At 47.4% G+C, this 27556-nt stretch overlaps 1 protein-coding gene across 2 annotated transcripts in view; it reads left to right on the top strand.

The window, feature by feature from the left end:
* CCND3 (cyclin D3) overlaps window positions 1-27556 on the top strand; it is a 58837-nt gene that overhangs the window by 28648 nt on the left and 2633 nt on the right. The window contains exons 1-4 of one of the 2 annotated variants that reach the window (XM_067531643.1): window positions 10338-10675; window positions 12918-13133; window positions 23171-23330; window positions 24345-24487. In XM_067531643.1, the coding sequence (XP_067387744.1) occupies window positions 10478-10675; window positions 12918-13133; window positions 23171-23330; window positions 24345-24487 (717 nt within the window). In that variant the 5' untranslated portion in view covers window positions 10338-10477. Of the gene's footprint in view, window positions 1-10337; window positions 10676-12917; window positions 13134-23170; window positions 23331-24344; window positions 24488-27556 lie in introns of those variants that run through there. The other variant, XM_067531644.1, reaches the window with a different exon arrangement.

Below are 27556 nucleotides of genomic sequence, written 5' to 3'. Positions count from 1 at the left end.
TAATTTGCCATAATGCACTGGACAATGTTCTGTTCTTTCTCTTCCTTGGGTCATGCCCATGACTTTGAATTGCTCAGGCCATCTTGGCTCTGATTCAGAACCTGATCTGCAAAGTGGTAGGAGGAAAAGTGCTCAGTTAAAGGAGTGACTCTTAAGAGATCTCCACTCAAGTAACATACTGAGGGTCTGATGCAAAGCCCATTCAATTCAATAGGCATCTTTGGGTTGAATCCGAGGGCTTTGGATCAAGCCTGTTAGGAGAGAGAGAATACTTTTATTAGAACATAAAGCTCCTGGTAGGCCTGAAAAGCACCGTTCTCCTGCGGCCTGCACTGAGGCTGTGCAGATAACCAGCAGCGCTGGTGCTTGGGAAGGGTGGGAGTTCTGCGCTTATCACCAGTTCAGGTCTGGACTCAGGCTGGTAAAGAGGACACAGGGTTGGGAGGCTTCCTCACCAGAGCAGCGCCAACAACTCTACTTTCATTTCAAAATGGTCCCTGTGGCCAAGCTGTCATTTGCCAGATAATGGGAAATTACCTGAATGGAACTAGAACTTTGCAGCCCCAAATCACAGAGCAATGGAAAATGTGCGCAAATGATCATTGCCTGGAGCAGGGCACGGGGCAGAGATCTGTGGTACAACCCCTGCATGGGGACTGAGCCCATGAGAACAAGTCTGAGCAGGACCTCCAGTATCATTCTGCTTCTGTTCTGCTCCCTTGGAGCACCTAGCTGTGATTCAGGTGCAAGCTCTCCTGTTCACTGTGGCCTAGTGGTTAGAGCACTGGACTGGGCCTCAGGAGAACTGGCTTCTAGTCTGGGCTCTGCCACTAGTCTGCTGGGTGTTCTTGAGCAAGTCACCTGGCAGTTCTTTGCCTCAGTTTCCCCTTCTGTAAAATGGGGATATGATACTGACCTCCTTTGGAAAGTTCTATATAGGAGCTAGGTGAGGGTATTATACTAGCCTTTTCCCCCCAACACTCTCACAGCTGCTAATACTGGTGCAGCTTCAATAGCAATGGTGAGAACCCCACTGTAGACCAGTTGCCACTGGATGCCCTCATTGTAACTGCTATGTTCCCTGTATTTTTTGTGAGTGAGCACTAGCTGACACTGGCTTGGGGCTCCCACCATTGCTCCTGCTGGTGGAGCTGCATGGATAGTAACAACAGAGACTTTTATGGGGAAAAAAGCTAATGTGCAGCATGAAGTGTTCTAAATGAGCGCTTATAAAATAAAGCACATCTTTGGTTACCCTGCCTCTTGGCGAGATCTGGCCAGCTGAGCCAAGGAGCCCGCCTGCCCCGCATGCTGCTCCACAACTGCAGATGTTAGCACTTGTTTTGGGGACATGGTCTGTCAGTTCATCTTACAAATAAATATACACTGCTACAAAAATAAATCAAGATGCACTCATGCCTATTCACAGGCACCTATTGGTTTGTCAGTTTACAATGGGAAGGAAGCGTGCCACTTAATTGCTACAGACAATATCCTGCTAGCAGGCCCAACCTGCACGTCACAGTTCAGTGGAGCCGAGTCTCCATTGCCCCGGGGTTGTGTGGTCAAATCAGAAGAGTGGCATTTTACACCTACCTTGCATGGGTGTAAATGACTAAAGAAGGTGTAGGGCAATGGAGGATCAGGCTCCGTGTGTGAAGCAGGATGGTACATTCCTCATTTTAATCTTTTGAGACATGCAAACTCAGAACAATCATGCAATGGTATGCGCCGTACTAGATGAAATGGCTGATGTATAAGGCCAAATTATGGTCTCATTTGCACCAGTGTAAATCTGGAGTCACTTCACTAAAGCTCTGCACAGATGTGAGATCACAGTTTTTCCCATAGTGTATGTGTATACATTCTCAGATCTTATTTCATTAGCATATTAATGTCATTAATGAAACAGTATATTTATTTATAGGATTACATGTAATGACAAGACATGTGCTGGTAGATGTGCATATATATTATGTTTTTATTGTGGAGACTAAAGGTCCCCTTGATATCTTGGGCATTATAATATAAAGCAATACAATGAAGTCTGCATCTGCAGGGAATGGCATTCGTTTTATGGAATGTGATATAGGGTTTAGCGGAAGAGATTAGCATCAGAAGAGTCCAAGCTTCTATTCCCACCTATGCCGTTGACTCCTTGTGTGGCCTTGGACAAGTTATGTCGCTTCTCTGCGCCTTAGTTTCTCCACCTGTAAAATGGGGATATAAAACCTACGTGCAAAGGGTGTAGTGAGACTTTATTCACTAGCGTTTGTAAATCTTTGGATGGCCTAGAGTTAATACTCTCCCGTTTAACTATGACAGGGGCTGTGGTTGGACAGCGAGAGATGGGTGTGTCTCCTCATTCACAGTATGGATGGGGAAGTACATAATGAGTATTGGTTGGCAACCTGCTGCAGTACAGCAGGGTGACAGCAAAGCTGTTGTGTGATCCTTGGGACAGACCTGGAAAGTCTGCAGTGCACAGAACTTCCATGTGTGCAAAGATGGGGCAGTCACTAACCTCCATTCTACTAGAGGAAATCAGATCTCCTCCACTTCCAGGAAGAAGCTGACTTGGAGCTAAATTTTGCATTGACTGATACCTTGTATAACCTCACTGAAATCAGTGGGGTGTAAATCAGAGCTAAATCGGGACCCTCTGGTTCACACTCCTCCCTTCTAGGAAGCCATTCCAGGTGCTGTGCAGCTGGGTGAAATGAATAGGGCTTTCTCCTCCTCCCTTCCCCCCGTGCAGTCACTACACACATACATATACACACACGCAGAGCCACGTCCACACCCTGCCCCTCCATGTACAGAGTCCCACTCAAAGGCATGGAACCAAATCCACACTAGACTCTTGGCTTCATCTGAGTCCCACCCACTGACACCAGCTCTGAAGTTGGCCCGCAGTGCTCTCCTTCAGTGTCAGGCTCAGAGTCCACTGGGGTAGTGAGCAACAGTGCAGGTTTAAAGACAAGCTTTAATCTAAAAATATAACATGTGGGTCTCGCAGTGTAGATATTTGTTGGTTTATTTGCCCTTTTCTCCCTTCCACTGTTCCTAACCTTGATCTATTACTATGGTACCTTAAGTCCATGATCCTCGTTCTCAGCAGGTGAGCCCTCGAGAAAGGGGACATCCCTGCATCCACTCTCCAGCCCTGCTTTCCTTAAGGTGAAGGGGTACATCCCTTGCACGCACTGATCCTACACCCAGCTCTTTTCGTGGCAGAAGTTTGGATCTGAATCTGGGTCAAAAATTTTTGGCTGCTCCCTCCAGTCTCTATAATGGGTCAAAACTAAACACCATGATTAACATCTCCAAATCTTAGGAAGGGTCAGATCTAGACCTAGAATCTACGGCTAATGCCCATCATTGATCTAAACACTTGGGGGCCAATCCTGCCTTCACCCCCCTGGCTACGGAGTGTCCCCTGAACCAGTGAGGTTCTGCCCCCCAACCCTGGGGAGGAAGGGTTCCTGTGTTCTGCATTGGCGGAGGGGTTGAGCTCAGTGCACGTTAATTCTGAAGGGACAGCTTGGGGTAGCACTGGAGGATCCGTAGCTATGTGGATCCTTAAGGGTTGGGGCACATTGGGTGTGTAGACTACCCACCGTCTCCCTAGGCTCTTGTAGAGCAGAACAGTACACGGCCTTGTAATCAGGCAGGGTAATATTGCATTAGACTATACACAGTTTGGGGGTAGGAACTTATGAATAAATATTTAAATAATAAGTCAAACTCCATTCCTTTCTGTCACTTACAGTAGCTCTTTTCATCGGAAGATCTGAAAGCACGTTACAAAGGCAGGTAGGTGTCTTCATCCCATTTTACAGATGGTGACATCAAGGCACAAAGAGAGGATTTTGTCCATGATCACAGCAAAGCAGAGCCAGAAATAGAACCCCGGGGTCCTGACCACCAGTTTATTGCTCTGATGACTGGGCCCTGCCATTCTGTCAATGACTGGATTGGTGGGTCAAGAGGCATTTGCTGGCTTGGCTATACTGAATGAAATCAAAAGTAGCATGTAGCCAAAAGTCATTAAAAAATATTAAACCATGTAGCACACAAAGTATTGTGCGCAAAGCTTGAGTAATGTGATCTACTTGGCATGGGGGAAGGGGAGAAGAAGGAGTGACAAGGGAAGGGTGTGTTAAAAAATATATTTTATATGTAAAATTTAAGAGCTCTTTTTTTTTTAATTTGCATGAACTGTAACCACAGATAATCCCCTAAAATTAACTAAATATAATCTCAATTTGGGGGCTTTCCAAGCCTCAGTTTGATTTCTGAAATTGGTTAGTTTCACTCTTCTTTCTTTCTTTCTTCTTTCTTTTTTTCTTTCTTTCTTTCTTGAATTTGGTTAGTTTCTAAAATGCCTGGTTCATAGACAAAAGCAACTGTTCACCAGGTGATGCCTGAATTTGGTACATTTTTGAGTCAATGAAAATGCAATTTAATTTTAGATCACATTAGGAAAAGGGAAACAAACACTGAGAAACAGCTGCTAACAATGAGCAGCTAAAGACAATAGGTACTGATGCTTTGTGTAAAAAGTTAGGTGAAGTGCGGCTTTCAGATCCTCAGCACAATTCCACTGAAGTCTCTGACTTCATTTGGAGATATGAGTTCTCAACGTTTCTGAAAATCAGGCCCAATGTGTCCCACAACAGAGAACCCAAAATCAGTAGCCCCTTTTGGAAATTTTGACCTAAGTGATTTGCACAAGGTCATACAGACAGCCAGTTGCAAATACCCTTACAGGGTAAAAATACAAGACATATGACTTCCCTCTTCATTAAGAGTGGCCACTTTCTATCACTTTTTAGGTTCGTTTTGCAAGCATCCCAAGCTAAGGGCTTATCTACAGACAGCTTTTGTACTGCTTTAACTATATTGGTTTAGAAACTGATACCGCTAGTGTAGACAGAGTTATACCAGTATAAAGGTGTTATACCGGTATAGATTATTCACAGGCTATGGTATTAGTGCTTTTATACAGATGTAACTACATCCACACTGGAATCTGTACCAGTGTAACTATACTGGTGTAAAATCACACTTCTGACAGAAATATTTAAATCAGTACAAAAGCCGTGTGTCGATCAGATCTAAGAGTAAGCTTTCTTCATCAGAGGGCTTGTTCTACAAGGCGATGCAGCTAAGCACTGCTGACGTTCAGTGCTCGACTGCTCATCCTGATGATATCACCACGAAATAGTTACTTGTACTCAAAAGTTTGACACAGTCTAAGGAAATGGAGCATAATGGTTGCCAATATTAGGAAATAATATTAGGACATACATCCCACGGCTCAAATCCTGCAAATCCTAAAACCACACTAGGCCAAACTGTCCTTGAACTCAGTGGGAGTTTTTCCTGAGAACAGGATGATTAAGTTATGAGACAGGACTTCGAGGACCCGTTAAGAGTTGAGGGAGCTATCTAGTATTTAAAGCATGGGACTGGGAGCCAGGACTTCTGGGTTCTATTTCCCACTGTACCAATGAATTGCTGTGTGACTTTGGGCAAGTGACTCAACCTATCTGTACCTTCCTTTTCCTCTCTGTAGAATGGGTATCACCCTCAAGCGGTGAAGTGGGTTATGAAGTTTAACTAATTAAGATTTGTAACGTGCTTTGAGATCCTAAAATGAAAAGTATGCAGTCTTATTATTAAAGTCACACACAAAATGGTATCTGTTTTTAGTCTTCTTTTGGGTATTTCCTACAGTAAATTTTATAGCTATTTGCTCATTCATGTGGGTTTGGTTTTTGGGACCTTCATGTATGTTAATCAGTTTCATTATGACATCACTGACGATGCTTTAGTCACGGTCTGACAGAGAAAGAAGAGGGTAGTCTAGACCTGGACAGTTTAAAGTTGGATGAATAGTGGTTGCAAAAGGCAAAGAAAGAAGTATGGAAGATGTGCCCACTCTTGTCTATGAACGAACATCATGGTGGTGCAAATCAGTGTAGCTCCATCAAAGTCAATGGCACTGTGTTGATTTACTCCAGCTGACGATATTGTTTATTTAACTGGCCCTGTTTATTTAATGAACAGCTTGAGGCATTTCTCCAGTCTTCTTCCTAATGGTGGCTTGAATGTCAGTCTGATATCAGCTGCTCATCCACTGAGACTCAGACACTGTAGCTACAGTGCCCCTTTAAAAGCTCCTAGTGCTGGTGACTATTTGCTCATCATCTACATACCAAAAAAATGATCCCCTTGTGATTCAGCAAAGGAAAACATTGCTGGTTTGATATCCTGGAAGTCTAGAAACCCTCAATTTTTTTTCTCTGAAGGAATTTCCTTTTTTTCCATTTCTGAGTTCTCTACTGCTGAAGCCAGGAAGTTGTCTATCCATGATCAACAGTGACCAACATTTGGTTTTCTGGGAATGTTCTTTCTTCCCTCCACAGACTCCTGCAGTCTGTAATTTGCCTTTCTAGCCTGATAATGTGGCTGGCAGATGCATCAATTTTGCCAAGTCATCATCTGGAAGGAACACTTTCTCTCTTATGCAACACCCTTCATTTCCCCGCCCCCCTGACTGCATTGACTCCAACTTCAACAAGTTTCTAACAATCAGGCTGAGTTAGATCCACCCATGGGACACTGAGCAAATGTGAGTGAGACCATTATGTCTGGTGTATGGCCTGAAACTTTCAATTTCAAAGGACATAGTCCAGAAAACGTAGGGACCAAGAATCCAGCGCTGTGGTTTCCTTTTGCTTGGCTAAAGAAAATAGCTGCTGTCTATTTTTACTGAAAATGTGGGATTTGAGGCCCTCTTCACTCTGTGTACAAAATGAGAGATGCCGCCCACAATAAAGGAATGGGGTGGGGGTCACCCTGGTTTAAATCCAGATGACTGGTCTACAGCAATTGCTCTCATGGATTCTTCAAATATTTCATGCCCACACAGCAGGCAGTGAAGGAAGGTGGAAGAAAGTTGTAATGGGAGGTGGATTTTTGGAATGTCCTATCACCCTACTGTATGCAGTGTAGTTGTAGCCAGGATAAAGTTCTGTGTGGCTTGAAAGCTTGTCTCTCTCATCAATAGAAGTTGGTCCATTAAAAGATATTACTCACACAACTTGTCTCTCTAATATCACCTACTGAAATTCCCCTTTTCGTTTTAGGACTGGGATGGAATCAATATAATTCCACATAGAATCATAGAATATTGGAGTTGGAAGGGACTTCAGAAGGTCATCTAGTCCAACGCCCTGCTCAAAGCAGGAATAACCTCAGCTAAATCAGCCCAGCCTGTCCTCTGCCACTTTACTCTTCTTCTGTGCTACCTTGCTGTAAGATTTTTTGTTTGTGTTGCGTAACACACCATACAATCAGCACCAAGATATTATGATAATTATGATGATGGGATCATTAGACATAGTAGATTAGATAAAATCAGATTAGATTAGATTATTTGATGCTTAGTCCCATATTCATTGAAGTAAATGGAAGTTTTAAATGCCCAGGGAATGTAGGATTGGGACTCTAGTGTGTGAATTATATCAAATCTGGTATGTACATGACCTTCATGTTCATGGAGATGTAAAACGAGCAGCATTTTGAACGCTGAAGCCTCTGATCAAAAATAATTTTTGATTTTTCTTTTTTCTATACGCAGTCAATGTTCCTGAACAGGGCAGATAAAGACTTTTGTTTTGTTTATACTAAATAAAACCAGTTTTTAAAATGTGTTCTTTCTTGGTTACTGTTTTTTATAATGATTGAACATAGATTTTTAGAAGGTTAAGCAAAAGTATTAGATGCCTCAAAGTGGTAGTGAATACATCTGGGGAGAGAGAAAATAAATTCAAAGATCTGGTTGGTCATTCAATCTCTAACGTCTTTGATCTTACATTCTTTTAAGATGAAATATCATACAAACATATTTCCAGGACAACGCTCCTGGAATGCTTTATACTAATCTATTACCTGCAGTATCAATCACAATCTCCATTTTAGGATGCTATACATGATACTTCATCCAACAGGTACATGATATCTGTGTATTCAATTCTACCTGAACATGGTGACTTACACATCTTTTTTCCCAAGCTTCCTAGCAGGGATTGCTGCAGATAAACTGAATTTTGGCCATCCCAGTCTGAATTCATGGGTCAGCTACCACTTCTCAGCACACCTAATGTGGTTTTAGCACAGTAACACTGCATTATAAATTGGTACATGTGGCCCTTTACAAAGCAGCATGGTAGAAGCACCTTCTTTTGAGACATTTAATCCCAGACTGAATAAAGCATTAAAATAGAGTAGGGAACAAATGAGTGGAGTAGATGATCTAGAAAGTATTTTCCACCACTAACAGCTATGATTATATGATTAATCACTAGCTTCCAACTATGCTTGCAGTTGCCATATTACAACATTGTGGTAGTTACAAAGTTCATATGAGCTGGCCATTTCATTCTAACCTCTTCCCTTTCATAGTATATGCTCAGAATTTTCTCATAATTTGACCGTTTGGGCTGAAATTTCTCACGCTCATTCTCAACCCAATAAAGATTTTTTTTTTTTTAATTTGAAAGCTGGAAGAAATTCTATTCAGCTTTTTCTAATTCTGTACTTGTGAAGGGAGAATATGTTTTACATTTTAAATGGTGCATGTTGACCTTCTTTTGAACTCAGATAACTCAAAACCAGCTTTAAGTCTTCACATTTGACATACAAGCAATCCGGAAAGCGGGATCTAATCTGTGCTAAATTTGAAAAAAAAATTGTTTTAAAAGAAAATGTTATGAACTTTTGAAAACCATGTGTGAAAACCATGTGCTGGGCATACACAGTGCTTTGATTTGGGTATGCGGAGACACATAGTAAAAACTTTTATTTAAAAATAATCTCTCATCATTGCCAGCACTGGTGCAGCTCCAACAGTGTTAGCAATATTAGGAACACTAATGTAGACAAACCAAGTATTAATTATTATTTATTATTTGTATTATAGTAGCATCTAGAGGTCCCAACAGAGATCAGTACCCCATTGTGCTAGGCACTTTTACAAACACAGTGAGAGATAGTCCCTACCTTAAAGAGTCTAGTCTAAATAAGCAAGAGCTCTGTATAGTTTTCAAAAGCTAATAATGTGTTATTTCAAAACCATTATTACATGCTGTTAAAAACACCAGTGGCTGCGAAGCCTCATCTACGCAAGCTCCCGACGTTGCTATCTCCAGGGGATCTCCACTAGCATGAGCAATACTGGGATAGGTTTTGGAGGAAAAAAGCCTAGTGCAGACATCCTTTCAACAGACTCACAGCTGATTATTCTTATAGCTCCAAGGGATCCTAGACAAAAATAGCTGCGGAATTAAGTGTTGAAGAGATTGCAAATAATAGATTAATAGAGTTGGCACCGTCCTGTGAGTTCCACTGTCCTGTTGTGAACCAGGTGAGCCTGTGCCCCACAAGGAATACTCAAGGTGTGCTCAGGGATCCCGAAACGTGATGTGATGTTCTGACACCACTTGACAACATTGGTGGTTGCGCTGAAGATAGAGAGATTAGATATTGTAGTAAAATATTACTAATGCTAACAATAAATAATAACAAACAACCCCCCTTCAAGTTATTCCTTCATCTGGGTTTCCCAGTCCAATCTCTCTCCTTCCTTTCCGTCATTTAGACTCTAAACTCTTTGAGCCAGGGCAATATTCAGTTGTGCCTCCTGCACAGCCCCTAGCACATTGTCTGAGGCAGGTCACCTAGATGGATGCAGTGAGATGTTTTGTCACCCCTGCAGCTTGATGCTTCCAAGCCACGGACGCCTTGAGGCAGGGTCTTTGCAAAGTCGCAATGGGTGAGCTGGGGCCCACTGGCTGGAGTGACAAACCCCTGTCCCTTCCCACCGGCTGGGGAGCAGCAGCCGTCGCAGGAGACCCTGCAAGCAGAGAGAGGAGGGGATTTCCGGGGGGCATGAGGGGGGAACCCCTTTCCAAAAAGGCAATGCTTGCAAAAAGAAAATGGTTGGGAGGAGGGGGGGAAAAGCCTTCCTTGTTGTTTTCAGCCTAGCACGCCTGGGCGGGGAAACGGCCCCCTCCCCCCAGACGGCAGCCGCCCACCCCCTCGTGGGCATCCAGGGGGCTTCCATCCCACCCTGGGCTCGTCCCCCCGCCCCTCCCCTCCGGCGAGGAGGGCCCAGCCCGTGGCTCCGCCCATTCACTTCCCATCCCGAAGTTCTAAAGGGTGACCGTGGAGCCCGGCGCTGTCAGTGCGCGGGGAGCGCGGGGCGAAGCGGAGGGGGGAGGTCGCTCGCTGCTGGGTTCGGTGGCGGCGTTGCCTGATAGCCTGCCCCCCCCCCGCTCCGCTCCCCGCCGGGGAGCGTCCCTCTCCCTGTCGCCAGCCTGCCCCCCCCCCCCCCAAACCCCGGTCCGTCCCTTGTCCTCGCTCCTGCTGCCCCCGTTCTCCCAGCCGTCCCCCGGGATCCAGGCACATGGAGCTGCTGTGCGTGGAGGGGGCCCCCCGTGTGCCCCGGGCGGAGCGGGACCCCAAGCTGCTGGGGGACCGGCGGGTGCTGCAGAACCTGCTGAGCCAGGAGGAGCGCTACAGCCCGCGGGTCTCCTATTTCCATTGCGTGCAGATGGAGATCAAGCCGTACATGCGGAGGATGCTGGCCTTTTGGATGCTGGAGGTACGGGGGACCCCCTCCCCCCCCAACTCGGGTCCTTCCCCCGCCCCTGGAAAAAAAACCCAAATCCATCCCGCTGCCCAGCAGCAACTCCTTTCCTTCCTCCGCCCCGCAGACCCCGGCGGCCCTGCTCCGGCAGGAGAGAAGGGCTGCGCCTGCCGGGAGTGATGGGATAGAGCGACCCAACCCAAGCCCACTGGCGTGCGGGTGGAGGGGAAGCCGGCTGTCTTCGTGGGGTCACCTAGCGGCGGCGGTGGGCAATTCGGGGGAAGAGGTCCTTTGCCGGGGGAAGTCATTTGGTCTGGAGGGGATCTGTCTCCGTTGGTAGCTAGGGGGAAGTTTATGGCGGGATCTGGGATGTCACTTGCTGCAGGATGAGGACACTGTCTGATGGGGCAGGGAGAGCCCTCTGGTTGGTGGGGGTTCAGTCTGTGGTGGGGGAGTGCTGAGGGGTTAATCTTTTTGGGGGGGGTTGGTTAGGTAGGGGGAATAGTGGGATAAGGGGGCATTTGTAAGAGGTCCCCATCCCCCTGGGTTTTTGTGGTGGTGATGGTGGGATTTGGGGGCATGATTTCCACTTCTGCATATGGGGAATTGCAGCATTTCCCTTCTGCACCCAGAGGGCAACCCCACCCAGACAGCATGCTCTCCTCCACACCCTGGCAGTGTGTGCTTGTGCCTCTAGAGGTCCCATCCTCCTCCTCCTTACTTCAGTCCCCAAAACTGCCAGCTGCAAGTTCTCCGTCCTTTATCTTACAGTTGAAAAATCTGGGGTTCCAAAGCCGCCAAGAGAGAGACTGGTTAGAAAAACAGCACAGCCACCCACTCCGCTAAATTAAAAGGAATGCAATCCTCAGCATTCAACAACGGAATGAGGAAAATATCCTAGATGTCTCTGTCTCTTTTCATAAATGATCAAGCAGTGAATAGTCTGGTCTCAAAGGAAAATGAAATTAAACGAGGGAGAAATAGAATCCGGATTGAATTCAGTCTGTCGCTCTCTCCACCCCTCTGGCTCTTGTGACAAACTGCCTGGTTCCATTTTTAAGTACATGCTGATTCCAACTTTTTAAATTATCCTCATTCTTAAATGCGCTGTCTGAGATAGTTACTTGGCAAAAAGCTGTTTTGGGGCCCAACCCTGTAATGCACTCAAGTCAATAGGAGTTGATGTAAAATTAGAGTCTGTATCACTGGGACTGCTCAAGGGTGCGGTTTAATAGGATTTGAGCTATTAAGACCAAATTAGATCCTACTGAAGACAGTGGCAGAACTTCCATTGACTTCAGTGGCAGCGGGATTTAGTTCTAAAGGCTAATCTTTCATTTTTTATTTTCAATGTGGGCGAGGGGGAATGTAGCCAAAATTAAGTCTGTGAATTGAGAAGTGAGTCTATTTTTTTTAAAGGAGAAAGTCTCTGGCATGTGGTTTTATGTGGGTAGAGAGTACATAGGGAGGCAAAATTACAGTTTGAAAGAGAAGGATGATATTTGCTATAGCACGAGGGGAAACCTCAATATTTGTATAGTTCTGTTAAAACAAGGAAATAAATATGGTTGGGGTATTAATAGTATAGTTGAGTGACTAGAATAAGGGACTGAAATTCAGGACTCCTGAGTTCTGTTTATGGCCGTCATAAGCGTGGTGTAGATAGAGGAGTGGAGCCTGGAGTTTGAACTCCTGGGTTAGATCCCTGGCCCTGCCAGTGATTCTTTTTCTGATGTTGGGCAAGTCACTTAGCCCAGAATTTTCAAAGGTGGCCACTGATTCTTGATTCCTTGGTTTTTGGGTAGCCACCTGGAGCTACATTGGGACTGCTTTTCCAGAGGTGCTGAGCACCCCCTGTCGAGGAGAGCAAAAAGTGATCAGCACATCTGGTAGTTAAGACCTAGATGCCTGAAGTTGGGGAATCAAAAATGGAGCCATTCAAAATCAGTGAACACTTTGGAAGATTTTGGTCTTTACCCTCTCTGTGCCTCCATTATACCCATTTTACTATTTCCCCTGCATCCCAGGGGAAGGTACGGGGAGTTGTAGGACATTGGGCCAAATTCTCTGCTGGTGTAACCCCACTGAAGTATTGGAGTTATACCAGCAGAGAATTTTGTCTCTTAAGGCCAAAAGTGCTTTGAGAGTACCAGACAAAAGGCTCTACAGTAACTAGTAGTTTTAAAGTCCAGATGCAAATAGGAGCCGAGGGGTCCTGCATTTAAAATGCTTCCTTTCCTCTGTTGTGTTTCGTCAGGTGTGTGAGGAGCAGAAGTGCGAAGAGGAGGTCTTCCCCTTGGCCATGAACTACGTGGATCGCTACCTGTCATCAGTCCCGATGCCAAAAAATCACTTGCAGCTTCTGGGGGCCGTCTGCATGCTCCTGGCTTCCAAGCTGCGAGAGACCATGCCCCTGACCGTGGAGAAACTCTGCATTTACACAGACAATTCCATCACGCGAAAACAGCTCTTGGTAACCTCCCCACTCTGCCTGACAGAGCCCTTTACCCCATGCCCCAACTCTCTCATCTACATGTTGCTGCTGCTTCGCAACATACCTGCTCTGTGGCTTCTTCTGTCTTCCTTCCCTTGTTTCCTCAAGCACTTCCCCTCATGTTCCCCTAACAGCCTTTCTGCCTCCTTGCCCATGGACATGCTACCTTTCAGAGAGGTAGAACTGCATCCCTCACTTAGAGCCACGACACGTGCCTCCGTCCTGTGCAGGCTTGGTGTTGTCCCCCATTCATTGCTCTAGTAGGCAAAATCATGACACTGAGATTATAGAAAACATTACCTGCATTAAACACACATACCCATCACGGATCTTCACTGTATCCCACATTGGGGCACCTTGGCTAACCTTAATATGGTAAAAAGCTCTGGATCAACAGCCCTGGAGGGACCAACAGCCCTCATGCACAGAACAGGTCCTGCAAAAGGCAGTGGATAGGGAAGGTGCTGTCAATGTGTTTATGTGCCCAAACCAGGAGGGACTTAATCTCTGGGGATGAGAGGGGAAGCAGAGTTTCCATGTCCTCTAAGCTGTGGTCTTCTGAGACTGCCCACAAGAGGACGAGTTATGAAGGGGGTTTTTGTGACCTAGATGCCTGCCACTGGGAGAGTGCCGTCCTTGGTGCTGGAATGGTGTAGGGAAGCATTGCGGACTTGTTGCCATTTGAGATTGTGTGCAGGAGGACAGGAATAGTGCGATGGGATTGGGAATTAAGCGAAGCAACTTTTATAAGGTCTCAAGCGACACTGGGACTTATTTACTAAACTCCATCGCTGCCCGGGTGTCCCATGAGGCGGAGTCTTCTTGGCGGAGCTCAATCAATGGGGGAAGAACGTACAGGGGCATCAGCGGTGTCGGAACATGTGACCTTCGGGGGGGAACCACCACCTGACTTCAGGGTAACAAACATCCCTTAGGACGGTTTGTCTAACAGAATTTCCTAGGGTTAGTCATCTTCTCGTTAGGTTATTTTGAGCAGTGGGGGTGGTGAGATGATCTAATAGTGATTCGTCCCTGGGGTGGGGAGTGGACCCACTAAACTTTCAGGTGGGAGCTGATAGGCATTTCTGGTTACTGGAGAACTTTTTTATTATGATTATGCAAATGAGAGTTGGGGGAAGTTCCCTTCACCTCCATGCGACTTCCCCTGAGGTCTATGAAGGATTGCTGTTGCATCAGTAACACTGGTGGAGGATGCTCACTACCAGAGTAGGTGGTTTGTGCCATATGTGATGCCCAGATACAAGTATCCACAGGAGTCGCAGATGCTCGTTGAGTCTTTGGAGTTGGCCCCATGGTTGGAAGGCAGCACTTTGCTAGTGCTGCTGTAGAGAAGGGTCTTGGTGGGCATGAAAACTCTACATGCAGGGGTTTCACTCTTCTGTTAATAAAACTTCACCCCTTGCAGCCCCTGCTGGTGCCTGACTGTATTCCATGCGCGTACGTCCCATGGATTACAGTGGGAGTTACGGGCATGGAGTTCATTTCTGGATCAGGCCCTAAGTTAGAGGTTGGTATGCATTTGGTCTTGTGGTAATGATGAGCATTCCCATTTGGTGGAGAGACAGATTTGATCTCCATTCACGCCTGGGCCGGCAAAGATGGGGGAGGGGGCAGCTGGCCGAGCAACTGAGCAGGAGAGGGTCACCAGTTATCTTCTAGGAGGGTGACATGTATTTAAAAGAAGAGATGGGAAGGGTCTTTTTCCCCATGCCCACAGGAGAGAATGAGACGTATAGGTCAGAATTCTTCGATTCAATGGCATTCTCCCATAGGTTGCCATCATCTCCACTGCTGACTTACCTGATCACCAGAGCTGAGGCAGGGGCTCAGTTTTCCTGGCCCAGGCAATCTTTCGCCTCTCTGCTGAGAGCACCAATTAGTGGAAGCTAGTTAGTGTCAGTTGCAGTTATTTCTGTGATAATGGACATCTGGCTCCTAAGAAATTGGATTGATCACCATCAAGCACAGGTCTTGAGCGGGGGTCAGGTTGGTTCAGCTGTCTTGAAGTACAAAATAAAATCATTTTGATTTTTGGCTGTGGGTTTGGTTTTTTTGTTTTTTTTTATTAAAATTTTCAGACTTAGTCATAACAGACATCACTTTTTGAAAGAACAATTAGGGAGTGCCAAAATGGCAGGTGATACTGTGTGTTCTTGTGCTGTGAAAGAGGCACCAACCTTGAAGTTTTCCTTTATTCTTAAACTGAAATGCTCATGGCTCCAAACCTGGAGTCACTGCAAGGGTTTGTAAGCAAGGAGCCTTGGGTAAGATGTGCCTAAGTTCTCTCTCATACACAAACACCTAGTGTTCTATGGTGTGGGGAGAATAAGTATTGGTCCTCTGCCAGGCTCCTCCCACAACCTAAGCTCCACCTACTTGTGACACTAAAATAAGACGCTACACTCAGTAGACTATATGGCTCTTCTTATGACTCTCCTTTCTGTCATCTTAGTTCTTACGTTAGCACCCATCACCATAATGGTGCAACACTTTCTTTTGTGCTTGGCTCAGCAGTGAAACAGTTAACGGTGCTGCTATTTACATTTTCACAATTAGGTTTCAGAATCAATGCCCAGTTGAGATGAGCAAGAACAGTTTCATCCTCGGAGCCAAGCATCCTGCCTGATGCTTTGATAGATGGGCTTCTCATGCATGTTTCTGTGGCCAATAGAGTGGAACCGCCACCCGTTAGCATGGAGATCTAAGGGCAGTTGTCTCTAGTAATTGGGGTTACCTAGTTTTGGGGAGGATTGAGCAGAAAGTGTTCTAATCAGTAAGCAGCACTGTAGTTAGAGGCAGTAGGTGGGCCAGAGCAGTTGTGGGCCTGGACCAGGACTTTGGTTTTGAAGGTCATTGGGAGAGAAGACACCAAGAAGCTGTGATCTGAAAGTCATTTTGGCCTCCCACCCAGCAGTCTTGCTCTTGGTAAATTCTGTAGCCCAGTTGGGAACAGACTATCGTATGACTTCCCACTCTGCTCTCCTCTTGCTGGATCATAGGCTCCATGGCCTAAGAAAGATTACAAACTCCTCAGGGTAACCTTGTATGGAACTGGTGAGGTTTGCATTTGTGTTGGGACATGACAGAGTTAATGCTCTGCTTACAAAACCAGAGAAAGCTGCTGCTTTCCTCCTGTGTGCTAATAATGTTCTGTACTTCTCTTCTTTCACAACACTGCAGTGAGAGTGGGTGGGGAGGGGAAGGAGAGCTTCTTCATCAAGGTTTGGACAATGGATACATCCTGGCCTCTCATCACAGATTTGTGCTTCCGGCGCGCTCTCCTGGGCCCTTGTAAAGGAAGCTGGCTCACTTTCCCAGCAGGTTCACTTCCTCCTCTTGGAGACGATGCCTGGCACAAGCCCAGTGTTCTAAAAAGGATAAATTAAAACAAAATCTTGATGGAGTTATTCTTGGTAGAAGGAAATGATGCAAATGACTTGTCCACTTGGAGGAAGTTGGGTTTCCGTCAAAGGGCGTTATCTAATCTACCTTTCTTTTTTCATTTAACCAGGAGACTAGAGGCTTTTCTTGCATGTTCAGGATGGTGCTTAGCCACAAGATGGTTAGAGGGAGCAGTTATTGTCAGCAGGTCATGCTGTCCCTTGGTTTGTTTCGTTTATTGGTTGTCCAGTTTGCCCGTGGCATGTCTTGTCCTCTAAGACAACCTCCCGCTAGGTATTGGAGACCATGGTTATAAAGAGATGATAGTTTTGGCTTCCAATATGGCAATGGTGCTTCCTAGTATCTTGGTTGCCAGGAGGTTTCACAGGCGTTCACTGTTTGTGCATAACCCATGTGCTCTTTGCAGGGCAGGAGAAGGGAGTTGAGAATGAAGATGACTTGCACTATTGCAACTGAAGACAATTTCACTTGGGCTGGTGACCTGAAGCTCGTGGGGTGGGAGGGAAGAAAACAATCCAGTTGCCAATGCCTTTGCTGTCAAGCAGGAGTCTTGCTTTTGTCCTGCTCTTCCCAGCTCCTGCTGCTCAAGCCTTGTAAAATCCATGCAAGAGTCTCGAGCAAAAGAACTTACCGGCATCTCTGCAGATTCTCCAACCTAGGTGGCAGCAGTAACATTTCTTCCTCCTCCCCTCTTCCCAGAGTCCCTTTCACTGACGCTTTTCTCAGCTGCCATCTTCAAAGAAAGCTCAGGATCTGCCATCTGGTACATTACACTTCAGATCTCCTGGGCTTTGATCTTAGCAAGTCTGACTTCCTGACTCCAAGGCATTTGTGGTCAGAATTCAAACAAGCTCAGCACCCATTTAGGCATCAGAACAAGTGGTCAGATTTTCAGATGAGTCCAACACATTGGGTGCAGAGCTCTTCTAAAAATCTGTCCCCAGTTCTAGGGGCTAAGCCCTTGAAAATATGGCCCTTGCCGGGAGAGTTATTTTATACAGCACTGTTGGTGTGCGTGATGCTCTAGAGACCCATAGAAAGGCAGGTTCCCCTCTTGGAGGAGCTTAGATTGAAGGATCCAGTCCTGCAGGATGCCAGACATCTTCCACTTATATTCCCAAGCAGGAGTGGGCCCTTAGACAGAAAACTCAATAGTGCCAGCAGCTCATGGTGGGTAGAGATAGGGAAAGAGAGACAGCAGTAGACTATGGGAAGGGACAATTGCCCTTGGCAGAGCATTTCCAAGGAAAGCAGATCAGGCAAGTTTTGCTTTTGCTTAATTCCCGGGTGCAATTGATGTGACTGTTCCTATGTTTAGGGAGATGGGGGGGGGGAGGAGGCGGAAATTGTTCCAGCCTTTGCCATAGACTGCAGCCTGAGCTCTGATCCGTCACAGGAGACAGAAACAAACATTTAACCAAAGTTTCCTATTTGCAAATGGACTTTCACGTTCTGCTCATTTCAGTAATTCTGCATCTGTTGCTAAGTAGGCTGGGTGACCAACTGCAGCTTTGCAGTCTCTTCCCACCACTTTTTGAGTCAGCCGAATGAACGTAGATGAAGGAGGTCAGAGCTGCTCAAATCTGCTGTTTCTAATGTAAAGCGCGGCTCTGCTGTGAAAAATGAATTTAAAATGTCGCCTTATTGCTAATCAGCTCTGCTGACTTTAGTGACAAAAATTAGCATGAACTTTGTCTCCCATTGCTCCTCCGGGATCAGCACAGTAGTGGGAACACAAGCTGGATTCTAGTCATCCTTGGGCATCTTGAACAGAATTGCTTTCTAAATTCCAGTCATTTAAACGTATGCAAACGCATGAAAGGCAGTGAAGTTGCTCAGATATTTCTGAGGGTAGAATTTGACCTGCAGCATCTTTATTGTGGATGATGATCTACAAAACTATAAGGGGATTCAAAAAAAGAACTAGGTAAGTTCATGGAGGATATGTCCATCAATGGCTATTAGCCGGGATAGGCAGGAATTGCTGTTTGCCAGAAGCTGGGAATGGCCAATGGGATGGATCACTTGATGATGACCTGTTCTGTTCATTCCCTCTGAAGCACCTGGCATTGGCCACTGTCAGAAGACAGGATACTGGGCTAGATGGACCGTTGCTTTGACCCAGTATGGCCATTCTTAAGAAAAGAACCCAGCTTGACTTTCAGATCCTAGGTTGAGTTTGCAGGGCTGCAAATCAGTAAAAACATCTTTATACTTGTAAGCATAGTTCACTTGAGCTAGAAATCACTGAGACATAATAAACATGGGGTCCCATGAGGCTCCGTTTCAGAGTAGAACCATACTTTGATGTCATCTTGGCAGGAGAAGGGGAAGTAACGTACAGTGGAAGGTGCGTTACTGAAACCAGCACTCGATGCAGTGGGGAGAGATCAAGAGAGCAGTTTTGCTAGTGAAGAACCTGATTGTGAGTGCTCTCCGTGCATGGAAATCCCAGCAAAGTGGAGGATGTTCTGCACATTGAATATCTTGCAGGATTGGGACCTGACTTTCTCCCAATACAGAGAAGCTTCAGAGCTAGCTGGGAAGCGTTGCTGGTTCTCCAGCCCTCCAGAGTGATGATAGAGTCTGCAGTCTAGAGAAACAAAGGATAATCTCCTATTTTTAATTTTTTTTTAACAACTCAGAGCAAGTCAATTAGATGCCAACGAAACTCCAGGAAAAGGATGTTTGTAATATTGAGAACATTGTCGCTTTAGTGTGCTGCTATCCTATCTGTTGCAGCCTTTTGTTCTGCTTCTTCTAGTGATTAAGAAATTCTGACATGCAGTTCAAAGCTGGAAGCCCAGGAGGGAGGGTGGGAGGCAGAGAGATTAGCGAGAGGTTTTTATTAGACAGGGTGGCAAGAAGCTTCTGTGAGCCTGATCCTTTGAGGTGCTGAGAATCTGCAGCTCCTGTTGGCTTCAGTAGAAGTTTCCTGGTGCACGGTGCTGCTCAGAATTAAGGACTGAGGAAAGAAGAGCTTTCAAGACGGTTTTGAGCCTCCCGGCACGCCCTGGGAAGAGCTGCTTCTTTGTCCGCCTTGAAAGGGCAGACTGAGACACTCAGACAGGTAATAAAACCAGATCAGTGCTGCAGGGGGGATATAATGTTCCGCACACTCTACGTCTGGTGCATCCAGGCTGAGCTCCCTTGTGCTACCTGGCTTTCTCAGTTGGGTTACAGTTTTTCCCGGTGGGTGGAAGGGCATGCCAAACATTTCCTGCCATTGGGACAGGCTCCCTCTGTCTCTTGTTTGCGGTTGGGATGTCTTGTTTCTCTTCAGAGCTGGGTGGGACATCCCAGACTGACAACCTTTGAGGCTTTCATCTCCTGTTAGTAGAGTCATAGAGTTTATGGCTAGAAGGGACCATTAGATCATCTTGTCTGACCTGTGTAACGCAGGCCGGAGAATGTCATCTAGTAATTCTTGTGTTAAGCCCAATAACGTGTTTGACTAAAGCATATCTTATTATCCATAAACCAAGTGTGAGCAGTGGCCATGCTTGCTTTCCCTTCGGTGTCCCAACCCCACAAAGGAGGCGTTAGCCTGCCCTGGACAGCCTGCCTATAGGGGCAAGAGGGAGTCTTCGCTTCGGGCCATCCAGCCTTCCTGGTGACATTGGCAATAAAGGTGCTAACTGTAATTTGAATCCCCTATTCCCAAGGATTTGGACTGAGACCCAGCAAGCCCATTTCATACAGGCAGGCAGGCTGCCGGCCATCCGGTGGTGACAAATTTTAGTCATGACTGGCCAGGGCTGTGTTCTAACTAGCGATCTAGCGATGAAGAGCTCTGTATCCCATTCCCAACCCCTGGCCTCTGGCCTTTTTCTGGGTCATCTTGCTGTTCTTCTGCAGCAGTTCAGACCCCCTTTCTATAGCCAAGCCTGATGTCCGTTCTATATTCTCCTGTTATACTGTGCATCCCAAGTGACCTTTTCCTGTGATCTTCTAGACCTGTGGTTTACAATCAGTCTTCTACTTGCTCCTTGCTTTCCCCACCGCATTTAATTGATGCGTGTATAGGAAATCCATCCATTGGAGCTTGGAGGGAACGGGACCCAACACCCTAAAACAACCCTGATTCTGGCAAAATACCATCTGCTGGCTGGACAGCTACAGGCTATGAAATGGCATTGCAGCCACGCAGAGATGACACCGCGCGTTCTGCCCAGTGAGCGATCTGAAACAGGTTGAGTAAGTCTGTTGTTTTAACAACTCAAAACTGGTACTGTTGTGTAAGGGGGAAAGGGGGGGTTTAAAATAGGGTATTACAGATTGTTCTGAAAAATCAATCTCACTTCTTCAAAACTGCATATCCTGACAGAACTGGCTACCATTTTGGCTTCTCCAGGGGCAAAATCAACCTCGTAATCCATTGCCACTTAAAACTAACAGGACTTCTGCTGAGGGAACTACGCTTTGAAATCAAGTGACCTAGTCAAGGCCAGGTGATGTCAAGCGGTAGAGTCACCACTTTATCTCAGAGACTCGTAGATTCTAAGGCCAGAAGGGACCAATATGATCATCTAGTCTGACCCGTGCACAATATCTGTTGCACTTACATGGGCCCCACCCCTATAATATCAGAGCACTTCACGCAAGCTTTAATGTGCTTATCTTCACAACTCCTCTGTGGGGCTGGGCAGCGCTTGTTCTCTCCATGGTATAGGTCATCCTTCCTGGTGAAGTGGCTATGGAATAAAACAGCTAGGGGTTTTTTTTTGTTTTTAAATAAAAGGAGGAAATGACACCTAGTGGCTACCGCAGATCCCTGGGTTCTGTTCTCAGCTCTGCCACAGACTTGCTGTGAGATCTCGAGCAAGCCGCTTGACCACTCTGTGCCTCAGTTTCCCCCCTCTGAAGCGGGAATAATGCTTAGAGGGCTTTTTGGAAGCTTAGTGGGCATGATCCTGAGAAAGGACAAGCAGCCGCCACTCCAGCTGAAATCGGTGGGAGTGCTAGGGCACAGCACCTCTTGGGATCAAGCCCAGAGTCGGTAAAGTCCTTTGAGACCAGCTTGTGGAAATGCTGAAGGTTAGGGTTATAAACGGTTGCTGTCATTCTGTCTGCTTTCTAGTTCTTCCATGTTTGAAAGCAGCCCTTACCGTAGCCTCTGTCCCTGCCAAGTGACATTTATGCAGGACAGCACAAAGGTGGGCAGAGATGGTTGCATCCCTCTCTTCCCTAAACTCAAAACTGTGGGTGAACCTTCCCTTTCATGAAACTCATAGTAGAGATCCAGAGATGGGAACTCACATGGCCACTCAGCTGCATCATTTGGAAGAGTGGGGCAGTCCTTTGAAGCTGCCAAGGATCCTTTTCCCACCCCATGGCCTGAAGCCATCACGCCTCTGGCTGGGGTCTCACCAGGTCTTCTGAGCCAAGCTGGGTCAAGCTTGGTCGACAAGAGACTCTTACGGAAAGGGGTTGATGGAAGTGGTGTGGTGACTTGGTTGTGCTCTATGCTGAGCCGGTGGCCCAGCCTGGCACTAGGGGGTACTGTGCTATTGGAGGTACCTGACCCTTTGTTGTCACTAAAGACCCCATTGCCCTGTATACTGGTAATGGTGGCTATTAAGCTTTGCATGGTAGCCAAACACTAATGTAATCTCCCAACTAAACATCCCTATAGATGCAACTGGAAAAGTTACTTTTCCTTTTCTAAAACAAGGAACATATCGCACCCTGTTGCGGTTACAGAATGGCTTCTGTGTTCCGACCTAGAGGTGGTTGCATTTCACTAGTCAATGAAGCAATCAGTATAGACAATCCATACATAAGGTGGTTAGAGATGGAGGGTATTAAGGTTAATGCTACTGGGTGAATTCTGTGATTCTTACTCTGGCGACTCCCATTACCATCAATGGGAGGTTAGGCTGAGTGAAGACTGGGTAATTTTGCCCTTAGGATAGCTTGGTTTAGCTGCACCCTCATTTTGTGCCTCTCTGTTGTAGGCATTTAAAGTGCATCCACTGCCATAATATTCAGGGCCATCCCTTGTAAACTGCTGTGGGCTTTCTTAGGGGCAGAATTCATCAGTGCCCTATCATCCCTTTGTGCCGCATAGCCATAAGTCAGGGGCATCTCCAGCAAGCACAGAGGTGGTGTGCCCATCTCTGTCCCCTTACAGGAGGGACAAGGAGCCACTGCTGCAGGAGACGTTCTGGGAGCAGAGAGGGATCTTAACAGTGGGTGCCTAAACCCTGGTTATTCTGCACCATCCCAGGCTCACGGCAGCAGGTTTGCAAATTAGGGAAGCCTTTAGGTCTAGTTAACCTGCATCAGGAGAGGAAAGGCCAGTTGCTTCCTCTCTTGATCCCTACATCAGGCTGTGCATCAGTATGTGGATTTGTCCCACAGTCACAGACAGGGAAGAGATGAATCCCCTGGCAGGAACTTTGCTTCCCCTCTTTCTGTCCTGCCTCGTAGTGTTGCAGCATGGATGCTGTGCCACGTGGCTGGCTCCTCCCCAGACACCGTGCTTACATGCTCTCAGCTCTCACTAACTCTCCCTTCTCAGTAGCAAAGCACTCTCTGTACGGAAAGGTTTGGCCTGTTTGTGTAACACTCGCTCTCTGTCCCCCACTCAGGACTATGAGGTCCTAGTCCTTGAGAAGCTAAAGTGGGACCTGGTGTCAGTGATAGCGAACGACTTCTTGGCTCACATCCTCTATCAGCTCCCGCTGCCCACGGACAAGGTGGGGCTGGTGAAGAAGCATGCCCAGACCTTCATCGCCTTGTGTGCCACAGGTACGGTGCTGCTCCTTGCACTGGGAAGAGCCGAGCTGTCCCGTTGGGAATGGGCAGGCTAGCACAATTAGCAAGGCTGGGCGGTGGCTACGTCACAGGACGGGGAGCTGGGCAACCTGGTTCTGATTCCTGGCCCGGCCATTCTGACTTGCTGGTTGACCTTGGGTAAGTCACCTGAGGCTTGATTTCCAGAGAAGCTCAGCACCCACATTTCCTGGTGAAATCAAGGCTCTTAACCTCTCAGTGATTTCGTCTCCCTGTCTGAAAAACTGGGAATGATAATACATGGGGCTGCAAGGCTGAGTTCACTAATGTTTGTAATTCCCCACACACGAGCAAAGCACTCATAAGAATATTATTACAGTGGCTACAGCCTGGCACGGTGCAGTCAGCTCTTCGCTAAAGTTACCATTTTGCTTGTGGTCTGTGCAGGTTCTTATCACCCAGCCGGGCCTCTGGAGTGGAGAGAGCAGCGCAAAGGCACCACTCCTGAGCGTGCCCCACCTCCTGCCCCTTTGCTCTAGGCCAGGGTTCTAATGTCTAACGTCAGATTCCAAAAGTTAGGGATGGCAAAGTCCTGTTGGGGCTTCCCAGGTACTGGCGCAGCGCAGCATCACTCCCTGCTGGGCACTCTCCAGTCTAGTTCTACCCACCCAAGCAGCGAGGTTTCCAGCACTTCCCCTGCGGTGACTGTTCCACAGGCTGAGATCTCAGTGCTTTCCTGACATTCAGCCTATGTTTTTTCCCTTGCTTAGGGCTTGTCTACGCGGGGACTTATTCCAGAATAGCTTTAAATTCACATTCTCCTTATTGCAGAATAACTTTCCTGTGTAGACAAGCCCATAGTTTTACCCCTTGTTTCCTAGTCCTACCTACTGCACCACCCTAAGCTATCCCTCTTCCGGCCTTGGACTGCAGGCACTGGTTAGTTTTACAGGGTTGTGGCAGGAAGCAGCCACATTCACAAGGATCCTTGCTAACATTCCTTACTCCATTCCCTGCCTGGGTTTGTAGACTACACCTTTGCTATGTATCCACCATCCATGATTGCAACGGGCAGCATTGGTGCAGCGATTCACGGCCTGGCTGTCGCGGCTGACTCGTTATCCAGCGAGGCATTCACGGAGCTGCTGGCTAGCATTACTGGAACAGAGGTGGTAAGTACTGGTTCGGAGGCAGCCTGGCACAGAGGTCTGGGAGTCAGGTGACTGTGGATTCGGTTACTGGACTCATTGCACGTCCTCGGGCAATTCACTTCCCCGCTCTGTGTCTCAGTTTTCTCATCTGTAAAATGGGCAGGAGGATGGTGCTCACCTGCATATATATAGAGGGCCTGGGGATCCATAGCTGAAAGATGCTCTGTAATGCAAAGTAGTATTTATGATTTCTGCACAGCTGATCTGACCACTGGCTGTTGCTGTTCTAGGGTGGGGAGACAACCAGGAGGAATCTGTTTTGGGATAAAGAGTTGGAATCTAAGTGAGAAGGCAGCACAAGGGCTGAGAGATTATGCCAGGGAAAGTCTGTCACCGTCACCCTCTTGGGTAGTTGCATTAAGTTAGATCTAGAGAGCCCAAGGCATTTGTGCTCTTCCTCGCCTCCTAGCGGGCTTACGGCAGAGGAGAGGTTGCATATGTGCGCGGGGGAGGGAAACCTGTGTCATCAGGAATAGCCAGGTGGGGATTGGAGAAGTAGCTGCTCAAGCGGGCACTTGCCAAGAAGTGTTACAGGAATTTAGTGCCCAGGCCTGATGTCTCAGGTCACATTCTGCGGGAAGGGAAGGATATTTCTCTCTCTCACTCTCAGGTTTGGGGTCTTGGTCGCTTTTATTCTGCAGCTTCAGATACAGGGGTGTCGTGTGTCCCCCCCCGGTTACCCTTCAAAGTAGAGAAGGGACAGGGCTTGGGTGTAATGGAATGAAAGGGGATTCTTCACTGAGGCTGCTGGACAAAGGCAGACCCTGTGGTTCTCTCTAGCTCCCAGACTAACTCGGTCTATGCTGCCTAGTGTCCTCACGCAAGGTCTCCCTAGGTCCTGGCTAGACTAGGCAGTCATGGAAGGGAAGGAATGCTGACTACACTACACCACCCAAATGTCCAGACTGTCATAACCCTTTGAGTGTTTTTGTTATAGGACTCCCCAATCTCTCCCTGAGTGCTGTACTAGAGTGCCTGGTTTCCTCGCCCCAAGGGCTGCTTCAGCCTCCCAGGGCGTGGGCCACCATTGGCTCCTTCTCTCTTGGCTGCACGCTGCCGGAATGACAGTGCTAGGAGCGGTGGCTGTGTGCCCTCCCTGCAGACTGTTGTATATGGCTGCTCTCAGGCCAGCACCATCCTCTCCTCCCCAGCCGCTGTCCGGAAACTGAACATATCTTCTCTACATACCAGGTTGGCTTAGAAAGCTGAGGCTAGGCAGTGACTGGCTTTTTGTTCTGTGTCTGTACAGCACCTAGCACAGTGGAGGCCTGGTCTCTGACTGGGGTGCCTAGATGCTATCACTATACAAATAATTAATCATAGTAATAATAGTGCTGACTCCTGCCGTGGCTAGCTGGGAGCAAGGGCTATGAATCTTCACTGGCAGGGATGCATGGGAGGAAGCATTAAAGATCCCCCTCTTCTCCTGCTTGCCCAGCTTGTAGCCTGTAGCGCGGTGCGTGGCTGTGTTGCATGCCGAGGTCTGCTCCCCAGCTGCCCAGTGGCATGACGGCCTGGATCGCTTTCTCCTTTTGTCCTGCATGGGGGGAGTGTGCGGGAAGCTTTTGAAAAGCAGACACAGAGGGAGGCGCCCGCTCTCCTGAGCGGACAGGTGTTAACGGGATTGGGTTGACGGTGCTGGGGGGAAACAGGCTCAGCATCTGCTAATCTCGGCCAGCGTCCAATTGCTGCCGCTCTAAGCGCGAGCAGGAAGGGAGCCAGAAGCGTCTTGGCATTCCAGGACTCTTGATCAAAGGCAGATGTGCAAAGAGCCTTAAGGCACGAGTGAGGAGAACTGGTCCCTTGGCACCTTTGGGGAGAGAGTGGCAGGGCTTTAACTAGGATGGTTCTGGGTCCCTGTCTTCACTCATCCCTTGCTCTGAGCACCTTGGAAGCCCTTGTTACCCCTCAAGCCCTTTGATCTCTGAATTTGCCCAGATACTGAATGCTTGAACTCTGGCACCGAGTTACACTCCCCAGATAGTAGCTCCGGGGAATTGGGAGGTTTGAGGGTGTAGTGGAGCTGGGAGAGGGATAATCACAGCCTAGCATTGTCAGAGGGGGGCTGGGAGGGAGGGCTCACTTCGTTTTGTCTGAGCCTTTAAAAAGCAACTTTGAATTGCCTGCAGCCAGCTGCTCTCAAGCTGCTGCCGTGAACGGGGCAGAGGCTGAATGCTGCCCTGTGAGCAGAGTTAATTGAAGCCAGCGGAGGAGAACAGGTGGGAAGCAGGGAAGGTTTCAAAGGCATGTGAGGGGGAACACAAAGGGAAGATTAGAGGGCATGGGAGTCGCCAAGGCCCAAAGCTGTTACTAGGCTGCCTCCGCTTGTGTAACCCCATCAGTGTGTGTGTTAAACGCAGCCTTTCCTCATAGCCCCCTCCCAGTTTCCTTCAGCTTCATTCCTACTTCTCCACACCAATCCTGTCTTCAAGGCTGATCTTCTGAGCTTCAGCTGTTGTTATTTATTCTTTGTATTCTTGTAGTACCTAGGAGTCCCGTTTGTGGACTAAGACCCCATTGTGCTAGGTGCTGTACGGACAAAGAACAAAAAGCTGGTCTCTCTCCAAAGGAGCTTACTGTCTATGTATACAACAAGAGACAGCGATGTCTTCTCTAACTGGAGAAACCTTTCTTTGGGGTACTTCCACAGGAGTTGTAGTGGATGGAGCGGGGAGGGCAAGGACTCCAAGCTCGGACTCCTGGGCCTCGACTTTGCCATCGATTCAGTCCATGAGCTTGGACAGGTCGTTTCCCCTCTCTGCGACTCCTCTGTTTCTCCACTGCTTAAATAGAAGTTGGTGATAGCCTCCTTCCCTGGGCCATTGAGGCTTAATTCATGAATGATGGGGATTCCGCCAGGGGCATTAAGGACATGCAATGATTTACCATTATGCAGGCTGCGCTACTTTGGTTTATTCTGCCTCTGCCACCAGGCTGCTAAATTCCTGTCTTGGACATCTGGGTCGTAAGGACTCAGGGCCTCATTCATCTAATAGGTTCATTAATCCTGGTTATATAAAGATTTTATCT

This window comes from Emydura macquarii, unplaced genomic scaffold (assembly GCF_026122565.2).
Source record: "Emydura macquarii macquarii isolate MOO-44397 ecotype Brisbane River unplaced genomic scaffold, CSIRO-AGI_Emac_v2 contig_3220, whole genome shotgun sequence".
Classification (NCBI taxonomy): domain Eukaryota; kingdom Metazoa; phylum Chordata; order Testudines; family Chelidae; genus Emydura; species Emydura macquarii.
Note: the sequence above shows the minus strand (reverse complement) of the source record. Positions and strands in the feature narration are given on the sequence as shown.